Raw genomic sequence first — 16,772 nt, 5'->3', positions numbered from 1 at the left:
CGCACTTTTTTCCCCCCAAATTTGGGAGGAAAATGGGGGGTGCATCTTATAGTCCGAAGGTAGAGATTTGGCAGGCCGCCCGCCCTCCCTCCGAGTTCAGGATCGCCCTCCCTCCGGCCCTGTCACCACCTCTCCCCTTACTCATGCGATCTTCCCTGGTGGTCTAGTGACGTCGGGGCAGGAAAGAGCCCCCTCTTTCCTGCCCAGTGCTCTGCTCTCCATCCTCCTGTATGCTGCCTGACGGTCTCGGCGAGATTCAAAATGGCCGCTGAGACTTCAATTCTTGGCGGCCATTTGAATCTCGCCGAGACCGTCAGGCAGCATACAGGAGGATGGAGAGCAGCGCGCTGGGCAGGAAAGAGGGGGCTCTTTCCTGTCCCGACGTCACTAGACCACCAGGGAAGATCGCGTGAGGGGAGAGGTGGTGACAGGGCCGGGGGGGGGGGGGGGAGGAGGTAACCCTGAGGGCGATCCCGAACTTGGAGGGAGGGATTCGGACAAGACGCACCGGAGCACCTAGGTTTTAGAGGAGGGAAAAAGCAAAAAAAATTTTCCCCTATTTCCCTCCTCTAAAACCTAGGTGCGTCTTATGGTCCGGTGCGTCTTATAGTCCGAAAAATACGGTACTTATGTCTTTTTATGTTGCAATAACTATATAGAAAGATTTATGTTTTTAGTTTTTGATGGTTGGATGTTCTTTTTGTAGTACCTTTCGACTCCCGACGCAGACCTGATGCCGAAACACAGCTGTGTCGAGTTCTTTGTGCCACAGACTGACTTCAAAATTTCCATTATAAGTTGTCACCATAGACTGCAATTTCTAATAAAGGCTGATTGATGTGACATAGTCTCTCCATCATTTTGTCCACAAATCTTAAACAAGCAACAATGTCCCTGGGCCGGTCATAGGTTTAGCACCCAAAGATCTATGCACAAGCTCAAATTCTATAACAGGGAGCTCCGCCAACGGACCCACTGCTAACAGGCATATATGTTGGATCGGTAGGATATGCCTTTTTAAACAGGTTATGATAGTTTAGCCAACTAGTCTTGAAGAACTACATGGTTGGCAGTGTTAATGTTGGAGATCGTAAGCATTAAATGTGACACGTATGCAAACATTGAGAGTTTACATCGCAAAATGGAGGATGTGGGGCACCATTTGAATGACTTTGAAGATAGTCATTGAGCATGATATGAATGTTGCTGACATTCAAAAGGGTGCTGATTTGGAGGCAAAGCAGGATGATCTTTCAGTGAAGTTGGAGGATCTTGAGAACAGGTCATGCAGGAATAATTTAAGCGTTCATGGCGTTCCTGAGTCACAGCATGACCAGCACACAGAGAAGCTCATGAACATTTCCAGCAAATTCCTCATCTCTGCAACACAACAAAACTAAAGAATGTAATGGACATAACACAACTCTTCCATTGTACGATTCCTAGTGTGGCTGGGCCACATGAACTTTATCTTACCACATCACTTTGTACTTGTTTACACCCGAGTCTAACACCTCTCCGGTACTATGTAAGCCACATTGAGCCTACAAACAGGTGGGAAAATGTGGATATAAATGTAACAAATAATAATCTGCTCTGGCTCCATCTGCTTGGGGACAGTCTCACCATCTCACAATCTAGCAGCTCCATGTGCTCAGCCACCATGCCAGTTTATGTCCCCGCTACCACAGCCAGCAGCTGATAGGCAAAATTTTTTGGTCCAACTTCTGTTTTTTTATTCACCTTGCCTACCAGCAAGTCTGCAGGATCCCACTGTGTCAGCACTCGATCTAATTCACTGTGATAATTGCCTATTTTTGTTAATTATTGTCATGCTCAGGAGAGCTTGGTGATGAAAAAGCCATCTACCAGGTGGCATCACTTCCTCCTTAATTCTATAGTTCTAACGGTGAACAGCGTAATTCTAATGCACGAGAATGCATCAGCTTATACATATTTATTTGGATTTTGCTCACACCTTTTCAGTAGTAGCTCAAGATGAGTTTACATTCAGTATACTGGGTATTTTGTCCATGTGTACTGACATTCATTTTTGCTACTCACCAACTTAGAGTTCTAAACCATGGTAGTTCATAGGAACGATAGACCCGATATCCTATGGTGATGATTTCATGGAAACATTTTACCTGGATGGAAGACACCTAAAACAAAATCAGAAGGACATCCAATCAGTAAAGAATTTGCCACCTATCTGTTAAAAGAAAATACAGTAAAGTTGAATAATAAAACAAGCCTGGAAGATAGAACACACTTGCTTCGGTTGCTAGTGACTGATTATGTTAAAATGTAGTCTGGTTATTTGTTTGATCGTAGTGTTTTTAACAGAATTATATGTAGGCTGGGATACCTTTAATTAGACTAATTTAAGAATAATCCAAAGATGCTCTAGTAAGGTGGTTCTGAACCACTTTATCAGAACAAACTGTCGCAATTATTTTGTTTTCAGACAGTAAGCCCAAGCTCTCCTTAACCAATTGTGAATGCAAGCTTGGGACAGCAAAGAAGCCAGGCAATCAGAACTTGAAATCCTCATAACTGGTCTCTATTTCTGTTTCCCCATTACCTGCATTGGCCTCTGCTACTGCCAGCCCCTACTGAAATGATTCAAGTCTGCTGTCCCCCCAACCACCTGTCACCATCATTGTGACCTACACACCTATGCTGCCACCAACTAAAATGCTGCATTCTACACCCTCCCATGTGGCTCCGCCAGTCTGGGCCAGTAAGTGGCTATCACAGAGAAGTAAGCGGCCTGAAGAAACACCCCGGCTTACTTCTCCCTTTTGCCAGGTTTGATTTGGTAGAGACAGCAAGTTAAGAAGACTGGTGTGAGAAGGGTACTGACAGGACAAAGACAGGGGATATTCACAGAGGTGAAGGTAAGAGACTGAGTCAGAGGGCATGACAAAGAAGGGATGATCCTGGAGCACTGCTATTGATATAGGAGGAGTAGCAATTGTCCCTCAACCACAAACAGCTTTCAGGATTGAGATTAGTTGGGAGATTTAGGATTGGGGTAGGAAAGCTGGTAACTGAAAAGGGACAAGAATGGTGGAAGTGGGGATATAGGGATTGGGTGACAAGTGGCAATGAGGGCAAATAACTGGGTGGGAGTATGTCTATGGTTGTGTCAAATGGGATAGGTATTTGAAATCGGATGACAAAGTTGACTAGCGTGGAGAGATGGTGTGAAACAATGGAGGAGGTGGTACTAGAAAAAGGCTGAGAGAGTGAGGAATCTGACAAATCTGAAGTGAGAAATGCCGGAGCAGAAAGGGGATATGGGAACCTAAGCAGAGGATCGGAGAGAGAAGAAGGGACTGAAGGCCATGGAGAGGATCAGTGGCAGACAGAAAGATTTGGCATGTGAGTGGATGAGAAGCAAAGGAAGATAGATCAGGACTAGGAAGAAGGTTGAGTACAGAGGAGTGGAAAAGCGAACATACTTAACTATAGCAGGTATTCTCCAAGGACAGCAGGCGCCACACCGCACATGCACAGAGTGACTTCCCACTCATTGCGCAACCACGCTACTCAGTTTAATCCAAAAGCATAAAGAAAAGAAAGAAACAACTTCAAGGGGAGGTGGATGGGATTGTGGAATGAACAGCCTACTGTCCTCGGAGAATACCTGCTACAGGTAATATCTTCGCTTACTCTAAGGACAAGCAGCTGAACCATTCTCACAAGTGGGGTATCCCTAGCATCCAGGCTCACCCAAAACAAGAAACATTGATCAATTGGGTCTCGCAACGGCGAGGACGTAACGAAGATTAACCTGAAACTATATACAAACTAGCTGAGAGTGCAACCTGGAACAGAACAAAATGGGCCTAGGAGGGTGGAGTTGGATTCTAAACCCCAAACACATTCTGCAACACTGATTGCTCAAACCGACTGTCACATCGGGTATCCTGCTCAAGGCAGTAATGAGATGTGAATGTGTAGACTGAAGACCACGTCGCAGCTTTGCAAATCTTTTCAATGGAGGCTGACTTCAAGTGGGCTACCGATGCAGCCATGGCTCTGACATTATGAGCCAAGACATGGCCCTCCAGAGTCAGCCCAGCTTGGGCCAGTGGCGTAGCTACGTGGGGCCAGGGGGCCTGGGCCCCCGTAGATTCGGCCCTGGCCCCCTGCCGACGACCCTCTTGAACCCCACCTCTCGCCATCAACACTCCCACATCATCGCCGCCCGCCCCGCCACCTGCTTCAGGTACCTTGTTTGCTGGCGGGGGTCCCCAAACCCCGCCAGCCGAACAAGTCTTCTTCAGCGCTGGAGTTAGTAGACTCCGGCGCCTTCGTTCAACGAAGTTCGTGTGAAGATCAGCTGTTTTTGACGCCTTACGTCCTGCAGGTACCTGAAGCGGCAGCGGGGCGGGCGGCAAAGGCGGGGGAGGGTTGGTGGCGGGAGGGGGGTTCGCTAGCCCAGGAAAGCTTCTTGCCCCCAACCGCCACCAGTGAGTCCTTCCTCCCACTCTCCCTTCATGCACATGCCACAGGCAGGCTCAGTCCTCAGCGCGCGGTGCCATAGTATCTCTTAGAACAGTCAGATGTGCATGGAAGATGCAAAAGATCACTTGTTTTTACTCGTCAGCAAGGGGGGGGGGGTCCAAAGTGGCAGTAGCAGGTGGGCGGGGGGGGGGGGGGGGCGGCTAAACAGTGCCCCCTACCTCGGGCTCTGGACCCCCCCCCCCTCCCGGCAAGGTACGCCCCTGGCTTGGGCATAAGTGAAGGAAATGCAATCTGCTAGCCAATTGGAAATGGTGCATTTACCGATGGCGACTCCCCTCCTGTTGGGATCAAAACAGACAACAACTGAACGGACTGTATGAAGGGCTTCGCCCGTTCCGTGTAAAAGGCCAATGCTTTTTTGCAGACCAAGGTGTGCAAGCTGCTTTTGCCAGGATGGGCATGGGGACGGGGAAAAATGTTGGAAAGACAATCAACTGGTTCAAGATGGCACTCCAACACCACCTTTGGCAGGAAACCTAGTACTCTTGGCTCTCTTGAGAGCGGCATCCACCACCATGGAGACCACTGAGATCTCACCAACCCAAGTTCCCATGGATACATATTGGTATCAACTTTCTTGGGGACCACAGGGACAGACAAAGAGGACACCCAGTTCCGCATGAGGACTGCCCTGAGTACCTCATGCAGGGGGGCCGTCACTGCCTCCTTAGGTGGAGAGGTGTAGTCCAAGACCTTGAGCATCTTAGCCCTGGGCTCATCCTCTACTTCTACTGGGAAGGGTATAGCAGCCATTTCCCACACAAACGAGGTGAAAGAGGCTCTCAGGTGGAGGGGAAGATTCTGAAGGAATCCCATAGGACTCATCAGAGGAAAAGTAACTGGGATCCTCTTCAAACTCCCACGAGCGCTCCTCTTCGGTGTCGGACAACACTTCCCTCAAGGATGTCCGAGACCGAGCCCACCTCGACTTCAAAGAACCATGGCCTTGAGAATGGTGTCAGGCGAAGCTTCCCCTACCAACGTCGAAGGACAACCGGCATGGGTGGCAGTCGACAATGGAGCTGCAAGCAGTGTCGGTGTTAGGGGCCGCACCGCGGACTGAGAGCCAGGTGGAGCTGCAGCAGAAGGCATGCATGGTAGGTGCAGGCACCCCCGATATACATCGTGCATACAGGCCTCCAACAGCGCTGGGAGCAATGCCGGAGTCGCTCATCGAGAGCCGCCATCGGTAAAGGCTGCAGGGCTGGAGTGGGCTCATGTTGCCTAACCATCTGGGTGCAGGAGCAGATTCGGCTGCTGGGAGATGGGTGCGCTGGCACCTCTTGAATGGAGGGGGAGCGGTCCTCCAGGCACTAATGCTTCTCAGGAGCCTGATCCCTTGACGTCCCAGAGTTCCCAGCACTGTGCGTGGAAGATCAGTGTCTATACTTCTTGGCCTTCACCCGATGCACCTCACAGAGACTCCTTGGTGCAGACGAGGAATCCTCACATATTTACCATGACTCCCGTGCCGAATAACCGGACCGCAGCTCCAAAAAGTTTCTCTCTCACCTCTTGGGAAATTTGAATTCCGTTTCTTCATATGAAGACGAAGGATGCAATTTGCCAGGCTATGTCAGACCCGAGGCACTGGATACACCAAGAATGTGTATCAGTACCCAAGATGGGCCGGATGCCCGAGTACAACACTTGAAGCCACTGGGAGTCTTCGATGAGACGGAACGGAAGACTGCTTCGACAAAAATCAAAAGTCTCGATCGTGCCTATGAAAAAAATAAAGGCACGAAAATAGGGATTACCCCGACCGAGCAAGCTTAAGTAAGCCCGCGATGGAGAAATAAACCAGGCCAAAAGAAGAAAAATAAGAGAAACTCGCTTTTTTGGGGGGGGAAAAAGAAAAGAAAAAGTAATGGAAAAACTAGCTGAAAGGAACTGATCAAAAGTGAAGGCTCTTTCCCAGGCAGAAGAGCAGCCACAGAGAACACCGGCCAATCCTCACATGGAAAAAAACGAACTGAGGAGCCGGTTGCATGATGGATGGGAAGGTACCTCTGCGTATGCACAGTGCAGCGCAGCACAGCGCCAGAAGGCTCTAGCAAAACTTTTCTTTTTTGCTATGTGATATGCCAGTTCCCAGACCGACGCGGATCATCAACCCACTTGTGAGAATGATTCAGCCTGCTTGTCCTCGGAGAATGGGGCTTTAATGTCCGAGTCCCTAGCCAGGGGCTCCTGAGACTTGAATACTAGACAAATTAAGACAAGAACTAGAATTGCCCAAAGAAAGTTTTAATACTACTGTATCCTCCAAGAACTGCATCCAACACAACAAAGATTACTGGACATCAGAGCTTGACAAGAATCTGGAATTTCGAAGCATCAGTAAGGAAGGTGAAAAAACAGGAACCAAACTAAGGATCTCAAGATTAGAATAGGAAGACAAGAACTGATAGAACCAGAAGGGAACCAACCCAGAGGTGGGGCAGAATGCCCTGGTCTGGGCTCCTGCTGAGCCATCAGGACACAAGATAAGAATACAATAAAATACAAGGATGACATGTTAGATGGAATTCTGCAAAAGGGTCACAACCTTAAACACAAAGCTGGTGGCGCCAAGATAATACCTTAACATGGGCAAAATCATTTTCTAGTTAAAATATTCTATAAGGGGGCCAGATTAAAACAGAAGGGCCTCTATCATGCTTCCCACACTCTAGAACTCACTCCCAGAAGGACTATGCCTAAATTCAAGGCTACCTCTACTTCAGAAAACAGGTGAAAGCCTGGCTTTTCTCCAAGCCTTTAATGCATGTGTCGACTATAAACTCCTCCACATCTGAACTAGTTTCCGCACACCTTGTAACTAAGACAATTCCACATACCTGATTTGACTGTATATGAATTTGCTTATTTATCCCAATGACTATAGCCGGCCATCAGTGCTTACTCATACAGTTGTACTATACTCCATTTTTTGTATATAACCACATTCCTATGCATCATTACCATTTTGCAAAGGACATCCATGTAGAAAGTGGAAACATGTAGGCTGGGACCTCATAATCTCCAGTCTCTTCTATAAAAGGTTCTGCTGAGCATAGAAAAAGGTCCAATTTGGTTTGGGCGAGTGTCAGTGATATACATTGAGCATCAAATAAAACAATGGCCACATTGAATAAAATGTAAATTTCTTAGTTGGCACATTTTATAAATTGGGAATTTAAGTTTGTAAAAATTTCAAAACCTCCCCCCTCCCTCCACCCAATTCAATACCCAATCATATAATCCAATCATATAAGAGCATAAGAAAGGAAGAAAAAATTCCTAACTATATCAAAAGAAATCGCTTCCTATAGTCCACATTAATGGAGAAGTCACAAGAAATAAGAACATACATATGAATATAAAAGTAGCCATACTGGTTCAGACCAATGGTCCATCTAGCCCAGTATCCTGTTTCCAAACAGTGGCAAAGCCAGGTCACAAGTACTTGGCAGAAACCCAAATCATGGCAACACTCTATGCTACCAATCCCAGGGAAAGCAGTTGCTTCCCCATGTCTTTATCCATAGCAGACTATGGACTTTTCCTTCAGGAACTTGTCCAAACCTTTTTTAACCCAGATATGCTAACTGCTGTTACTACATCCTCCAGCAAAGAGTTCCAGAGCTTAACTATTTGTTGAGTGAATAATAATTCCTCCTATTTCCTTTTAAAAGTATTTCCATGTAACTTCCTTGAGTGTCCCCTAGTCCTTTGTACTTTTGGAACGAGTTAAAAAAAATCAATTTAGAGGATTTTGTAGACCTCAATCATATCTCTCCTCATCCGTCTCTTTTCCAAGCTAAAGAGCCCCAACCTCTTTAGCCTTTCATCATATGAGAGGCGTTCCATCCCCTTTATCAGTTTGGTTGCTCTTCTTTGAACATTTTTAATTCAACTATATCTTTTTTGAGATAATGCAACCAGAACTGAACGTAGCACTCAAGTTGAGGTCACATACCATGGCGCGATATAGAGACATTATAATATTTCTGGTCTTATTCACCATCCCTTTCCTAATAATTCCTAGCATCCAGTTTGCTTTTTTGGCCACTGCCACACTGAGCAGAAGATTTCAGCGTATTATCTACAACGACACCTAGATCGTTTTTTTTTTTGGTTGCTGACCCCCAAGGTGGACCCTAGCATCAGTTAACTATGATTCGGATTATTCTTTTCAATGTGCATCACCTTGCATTTGTCCACATTAATTTTCATCTGCCTTTGGATGTCCCAGTCTTCCAATTTCTGAAGGTCTTCCTGCAATATTTCACAGTCCGCATGGTTTTAACTAACCTTGAATAGCTTTCTGTCATCTGCAAAATGTAATCATCTCACTCATTTCCGATTTCCATATAACTGAAAAAGATGTTAAATAACGCCGGTCCCAGTACTGATCCCTGCGGTGAACAGTGTACTTGGGTTTGCGGACACACTCCCACTGAAGCAGCCACACACTTCACTAGTTACCTACTAAGCAGAAGGTGTGCAGAAAGCAACTGTCTATGGGCCACTTTTGATATGGTGTCCAGGACTTTCTGCTTTAGGTATTAGCTGCTCAGATTCTCATGGCTGTTTCTTGGCCCTGGAGCCAGCAGTTCAGGAAAAGTTGGTGGATGTCCCTTGCCAAAACAATAATCTATTTGGGGGACAAGGTGGAAGATGTAGCAGACTTCATAAAGAAAAGAACTGATGCCATCAGTCCCCTGTCTCTGCCCACTCCTACTGCTGCCATCCACTTCTCGGAGGTTTTCAGGTGCAAGTTGAAGAGTTTCTATTACCTCTCAAAGGTATAGGTTGGTTCACTTCTCTCTCCCACTCGCAGCAACAGGCACAGCCTTCGTGCAGCCTGGGCATAAATGAAGGAAATGCAAGCTGCCAGCCAACTGGATATGGTGTGTTTCCCCGATGGCAACCCCTATCCTCTTTGGATCAAAAAAAACAAAAAGCTAGCCGGACCATCTGTGGGGCTGTGTCTGCTTCATGGTGGAATATTTTTTTCTGTGTGATGGGGAGTTCTGGGGAGATTAAAATAGCCACATGGAAGTGGGGTGGCCTTAGTAGCCCTACAAAACGCAGCGGGTTTTAAGACACTTGGGATCCCTTCAGGTGGACCTGGCAATGTTACAAGAAACTAAATTATCTCAAGTGGATTCATTTAGTCTCCAAGGGAAAGACTGGATAGTACTCCAGGCTTCCGCTGCCAAGATAAAAAAAAAAAAAAAAAGAGAGAGAGAGAAGGGTAGCTAAATAAAGTTTCTTTGGAGCATCTTATCCTCGTGTGGTGACTGATCACTTGACATTGGGTCCTTTCCACCCCATTACTGCTGTGTTCCGTTTTTGTGGAGAGTGTGAACCCCATTTGCCTTTTTGTCTTGTGCATTCTTTGGAAGACATTTGGAGATTGCAAAACCCAGTGTATAAGAGAGTATACCTACTATTCAGGTAATATAAGACACTCTCACCTAGGTTATATTTTACAGAGCGAAAATCCATGTATCAGTGGTCTAACTTGGTTCTTCACCTAATTTTAATATCAGATCATGCAATAATCACAGGGATATTACAAATAACGAAGCCTAACAGGACGTTTGGGAGCTTGGAGAGCAAATGTGGATCGCCTGCAATCCCTGAGGTACAGCAGTTCTCGCTAATTAAATTAGCTGTGTAACACAAATGGTGCGGCTGATAAAACCCGTCAGACTCTGCTAGAAAAAAAACTACACAGGCTCAGCGTCCTCCCACTGATGAGTACAATGGTAATACTGAACATTAGATACCCTGAATGTTGCTAAAATTCAATATTTGTTCCGCTGTAAAAAAAGAAACTTGGAAAGGGGGGGGGGGGGGGGGTAGAAAGTTCGAAAGCTTCTGGCCTGGCAAGAAACCAATAAAATTCCAGATGGGTGAAAAATTGTGGGTCAGCAGGGAGAGGACAAATTCTCTCACCAGGAGATTGCTGCAGAATTTGCAGACTTTTATTAAACTTTATATTCTTCAGACTGAAGTGTTCAGATGCTGATATTTCTGAGTACGTTAAGAGGGCCTGCCCTTCCACAGGTGACAGACAAAGTAGGCTTAATGCTCCCACTTCTATACAGAAAGTAGCTACAGTTATTAAACATGCTTTTGAAATGCAAGGCTCCCGGCCCTGATGGCTTCTGGGGGAATACTATAAAGTACTCTCAGAGGAGGTGGTAGGATCTTTGGCAGAGACCTTCAATCACTTTTTGACTAGGTGATCCCTGTCCCCTTCCATGTATAGTGCTCAGGACCAGTCTAGGCATGGGCAACAAGAGCCGTCACACAGGGCCCCATGCCTCCAGGGGCCCCACGGTGCTTCCTCCTGCTCCCCCAACATTCAATCCCAGCTTTCTGACAGCCCTCCTTTCGTCCAGTCACCTGTGTTTAAAAAGTCGCAGCAAAGCAGCAGGCTTGCCCTCTAGCGTTCCCTTCTCTGTGTCCCGCCTTCTGTGATGCAATTTCCTGTTTCCAGTTTCTGCAAAGAAGCAGGACACAGAAAGAAGGGAATGCTAGAGGCAAGCCTGCTTTCGCTGACGCTGCGACTTTTTAAGCGCAGGGTGCTGGATGGAAGGGAGGGCTGTCGGAAATCTGAGGTGGCATGGTGGTGGCTGGGGCCGAAGGGTGGACATGGATGGGAGGGGAGGGCAGAGGATAGAGGCTGGACATGGATGGCAGGGAGGGGCAGGAGAAATGTTGACATTGATGGAGGTGATGGAAGACAGGAAGGAGATGCACAGTGGTGGAGGTCAAGAGGAGAAATGCTGGAGGGAAGGAAAGACAGACAGAAGGAGATACACACAGAATGGAGGGGAAAGGAGAGAGGAGAAACGCTGGACGTGGCTAGAGGGGAGGAAGATGGACATGAATGGAGGGAGGGTGAGAGAAGAAATGCTGGACATGAATTGAGGAGAGGCTGAGAGAAGAAATGCTGGACATGAATGGAAGGGAGGGAAGATAGAGGAGGATATGCACATGGACAAGGGAGAGGAGAAATTCTGGACACAGATGGAGGAGAGGGAAGCAGAGGAAGGAGATGCACATGGATTTAGGGAAATGCTGGACATGGATGGAGGGGAGGAGAGAGAGAGGAAGTGAGATGAACATAGATGGAGAGGAGGAGAGAGAGGAGAAATGCTGGACATGGATGGAGGAGAGGGAAGAGAGAGGACGTGAGATGAACATGGATGTTGGGGAGGACAGAGAGGAGAAATGCTGGGCATGGATGGAGGAGAGAGAAGATAGAGGAAGGAGATGCATACTGACGGAGGGGAGGGAAAGGGAAAAGAGGAGCAAAACTGCACATGGCTGGAGAAAATAGGCAAAAGCTGGATCCACTCTATACTTCCTCCAGTTGAGTCCGCGGAGGACCCAGCTTTTACCTATGGATGTAGGGCAAGAAATGAAGAAGAAAGGAGGAAAGACATAAATGGAAAGGAAGCCCTGGAAGTGGAGTTAAGGGAGCAGATAGAGAGCAGCAGAATCAGAGACTGGGACCAACATGATCAGAAAAACAAAGTCACAAGACAACAAAGGTAGAAAAAAAATCATGTTATTTTCATGTTAGTATTTGGAATATGTTCAGTTTGAGAATTTACATCTGCTGTCTTATTTTTGCAATGTATAGCAATGTGTTTCTTTCTGTTTTTCTGATATTGTGCTGCATGCAAAGTCTGTATGCTAATTTGGTTTGTGTCATTTTGGATATATGGAGCTGTAAACTTACAGAAATTATTCATGATGGAAAAAAAGTTATTTTTCTTCTCCTGTACTGGTGTAATATTTACAATGATTACTGTTTATATGCGCCATGGCTGGTAAAAGGGTGTGGCTAAATGTGCCAACATTGTCCAGCTCAGCACACTATTAGCAGCCAAATTCATACAAAGTTAATTATGTTCAGTGGAAAATAAATCTGTTGGCTCAGGCTGCTTGCTATCTGAATATTCAATCACTGTTTCATTATTGCTACGAAGTATTACATATTAAGGGAATTATTTTAATTCATTAATCCAGTCCTTACATGCACATGGTTTGCTTTTTAAACCCAAGGGTTTCCTAGTATAGCATTTTTCATGTTTGAATTAGTATTTGTAAACAAGTTTTGTTTGATTTGTCTATTTGAAATAAAAGAAAATGGTTAAAACATATCTTGTCAACAAGGGGCGGGGCCCCGCAGTTGCTAAGACCAGCCCTGATAGTGCTAATGTTGTAGTCCTACCTAAGCCTGGTAAGGATTTGACATTGTGTGCTGGTTACAGAGAACAAAGTCACAGCGAAGGAGACAAAAACGGATGTCAAGAAACTTCTACTGGACTCAGGAAAGTTCACAGCAAAAGTTTATTAATAGATCCTGGACTCAACACGAGTCATGTTTTGGCCACTCTGGCCTGCCTCAAGAGTCCCTAAAACAGTACATAACATATACATGGTAAATAATCAAACCTTACATACCTGAAAAATATAAAACATATGACAAGTAAAAGACACAAACCTGTACGTATGTAAAATAAAGGTTTCACAAAAACAACTGTTAATATACAGTATGCTAATCAAAATTTACAAATATTCACAACATACAATGAAAAGTGTTATTTTTTAAAAATTAATTAAAAATATCAATTTAAAATAACATGTTAAAAATGTATCTAGGAATGGCAAGAGTGTATATCTCTGTAATCTATGTCATAGTGTATCAAGTCTGAGATGCAATGTTAGTACAAATTGGAAATTTAAAAGGGTATTTAAAAGAGTGTATTGTCAATACTATAAGATATTTAGAAGGAAATAAAATTAAATATTGATTATAAATGGCTTACTGTGAAATGTACTGTAAAAACTCACTGTAAAGAAACTAACTGTAAAAAATCTAATGTGGAGAAAGTACCTGTAGGTTATTGCTGTAATAATTGCTGTAATAATTCCTTGAAGAAACGCTGCAAAAGAAAACGGTCTTCTCAAAGTGTACAGCTGGCATATCAAACAAGAAATATAAAAAAAAATAGAAAAAAAAAATAAAGTGTAAGACTGGCAAAACCAAACAAATATAAAGGCTGGCAGATCACACAACAAAATATATATATCCATCTGGTTAGAACCCGTATCACAAGAAATTATATAAAAGAAGTGTAAAATATTTTGAAAATATCTAAAACAGAAGGATGGAATGAGACCAGTATCAATATACATTTTGATGGCTGAAGTAGAACGAGAGGCTAAATAAAACGTGACCGGTATCGATACTGATTTAAAACGCTAGAAATAAAAGCGCAAGCTGAGATAAATTTTTTAAACGGAGCACAAAGAACTGTAAACAATTGTGACAAAGATAGCGGGGAAAACCCGTATAGGAGTAAACAGTGACAACAACGGATGGTGGCGACCACAAATGGTAGGAAAAACCAGTGCAAGCATTAAGCGCAAAAGGGAGGATTTTTTAATTCAAGAAAATACACAAATTAGTCTATATCTAAAAGCATTTTGACAACAGATATTGTTCGTTTAGATATCAAAAAAAGGGAGGAACGTTTTTGAAACAAATAATGTAAAGGGATAGGCGACAAGACTGTGTACACTTTAAAGTAACAGCCGGCAAAACTGTGAACACTATTGCAATGGTGTGATAATACCGCAATATTGGCAAGACTCGTGGCTTACCTGGAAAGCACTATGAAAAAGGAATCTCCTTGTCTTAAGGAAACGTCTTTGTAACAGGAGGAACATCAAACCTGTACTGGTGGGCATGGTGGTAAGATATACCGTCATCCTAATGTATGCACTGACGTCACTAAATGGAAGGGGTAACCACGTGAGGAAAAAATAAAGGGTAATAGCATACCATATACAATGCACTAGGGGCAGTAATGAGCTTGCCTAGTTGAAAAAAAGGGCAGCAGCAAAAGGTTGTAATTGCAACCCACATGCAGTAAGATATAAATATTGTATATAAAAAAAACTAAAATAAAAAAATGTAAAAAATCAAAAAGAATAAAATATAAATTAAAATTAAAAATTAAAAATAGAAGACTATGTATTTGTTGTATAGTTGTACAGTTGAACTATTGATCAGTAGTATTCCACAGCTACAGTGTAAGATGTGTGTACGTCCTAAAAGGTTGCAGCCTATATTTCTGTAACTATCAAGTAGGAATTTTATCTGAACTTTCAAAGAAAAACTGTTAAATCTAAGTCTATATTAAGACCTTTAGGATTTACAGTATCAAATTCAAGATAAACGCTGTTCTTCTGTAACAAAAGATTGTCAGTGTCGCCCCCTCTCCATTTCAGAATAATTTGTTTAAACACTATGAAACTGAGGTCTTCAATAGCATGATTTAAAGCATTCCAGTGTGATACTAGAGGAGCTGTTTGAATATTTCTGTTTATGCAGCTTTTATGTTCACTAATTCTGGTTTTTATCATATGTTTGATCTTCCCTATATAAAGAAGATTGCAAGGGCATCTAATAATGTAGATCACCCCAACCGAGTTGCAGGTCCGCATGTCTCCTTAACAGATATCTTTTCTTAGTGGTTGGATGTATGAAAACATTTGTGGTGACTGCATGCCTGCAGACAGACATCTGCCACATGCTTTATGTCCTGGTCACGTTTTATTTTAGCCTCTCGTTCTACTTCAGCCAGCAAAAATGTATATTGATATCAGTCTCGTTCCATCCTTCTGTTTTAGATATTTTTCAATATATTTTACACTTGTTTTATATAATTTCTTGTGATACGGGTTCTAACCAGATAGATATATTTTGTTTTATATATTCGTTTTTGTGTGATCTGCCAGCCTTTATATTTGTTTGGTTTGCCAGTCTTACACTTTTTTTTTTATATTTCTTTCTTTTTTTAAATTTCTTGTTGGTATTTTTATTTTAGTTACATTTGTACACCGCGCTTTCCCACTCATGGCAGGCTCAATGTGGCTTACATATACAGGTAATTATTTGTACCTGGGGCAATGGAGAGTTAAGTGACTTGCCCAGAGTCACAAGGAGCTGTGCCTGAAGTGGGAATCGAACTCAGTTCCTCAGTTCCCCAGGGACCAGAGTCCACCACCCTAACCACTAGGCCACTCCTCCACTCCAGTATGCCAGATGTACACTTTGAGAAGACCGTTTTCTTTTGCAACATTTCTTCTGCAAAGAATTATTACAGCAATAACCTACATTAGATTTTTTACAGTTTGGAATTATTACAGCAATAACTTACAAGTACTTCCTCCACATTAGATTTTTTTACAGTTAGTTTTCTTTACAGTGAGTTTTTTACAATACATTTCACAATAAGCCATTTATAAAGAAAAGATACTTTCCTGTAGCAGGTATTCTCCCGAGGACAGCAGGCTGATTGTTCTCACAATTGGGGTCGACATCCCCGGTGGTCCAGGAATTGGCAAAACTTTTACAAGTAAAATAAAGCAAAGTCTTTCTGGAGAGTTCCCTCGCGCAAGCAACGCGAACCGCAGCATGCGTGAACGTCTTCCTGCCCGCGCAAGCTTGCCTCTCTAGTTTAATCAAAAAGTATAAACACAAGAACAGCAGCAACTCCAAAGGGGAGGAGGCCGGTTTTGTGAGAACAAGCAGCCTGCTGTCCTTGGAGAATACCTGCTACAGGTAAGTATCTTCGCTTTCTTTAAGGACAAGCAGGCTGCTTGTTCTCACAATTAGGGTATCCCTAGCATCCAGGCTCACCCAAAACAAGAAACATTGATCGATTGGGCCTCGCAACGGCGAGGACGTAACGAAGATTAACCTGAAACTAACTAGCTGAGAGTGCAACCTGGAACAGAACAAAATGGGCCTAGGAGGGTGGAGTTGGATTCTAAACCCCGATCATATTCTGCAGCACCGCCTGCCCAAACCAACTGTCACATTGGTTATCTTGCTGAAGGCAGTAGTGAGATGTGAATGTGTGGACTGATGACCACGTTGCAGCTTTACAAATCTCTTCAATGGAGGCTGACTTTAAGTGAGCCACTGACGCAGCCATGGCTCTAACATTATGAGCCATGACATGGCCCTCTAAAGACAGCCCAGCTTGGGCATAAGTGAAGGAAATGCAATCTGCTAGCCAATTGAAGATTGTGCCTTTTCCGATGGAGACTCCCCTCCTGTTGGGATTGAAAGAAAAAAAACGAATGGGCGGACTGTATGAAGGGCTTTGTCCACTCCACGTAAAAAGCCAATGCTCTCTTGCAGTCCA

The 16,772-nt window shown here is 44.1% G+C and overlaps 1 protein-coding gene across 4 annotated transcripts in view; it reads right to left on the bottom strand.

Annotated features, from left to right (window-relative positions):
- The window catches only part of CDS1 (CDP-diacylglycerol synthase 1), a 447,836-nt gene that overhangs the window by 304,255 nt on the left and 126,809 nt on the right, over nucleotides 1-16,772 (bottom strand). For all 4 annotated transcript variants that reach the window (XM_030190592.1, XM_030190591.1, XM_030190589.1 and 1 more), the window contains one exon: nucleotides 2,065-2,162. In XM_030190592.1, coding sequence (XP_030046452.1) covers nucleotides 2,065-2,162 — 98 coding nt within the window. The remainder of the gene's footprint in view (nucleotides 1-2,064; nucleotides 2,163-16,772) is intronic.

The sequence above is a fragment of the Microcaecilia unicolor genome, chromosome 2, assembly GCF_901765095.1.
Source record: "Microcaecilia unicolor chromosome 2, aMicUni1.1, whole genome shotgun sequence".
Classification (NCBI taxonomy): Eukaryota; Metazoa; Chordata; class Amphibia; order Gymnophiona; family Siphonopidae; genus Microcaecilia; species Microcaecilia unicolor.
The sequence above is the reverse complement of the archived record's forward strand: the minus strand, read 5'-3'. Positions and strand labels throughout refer to the sequence as shown.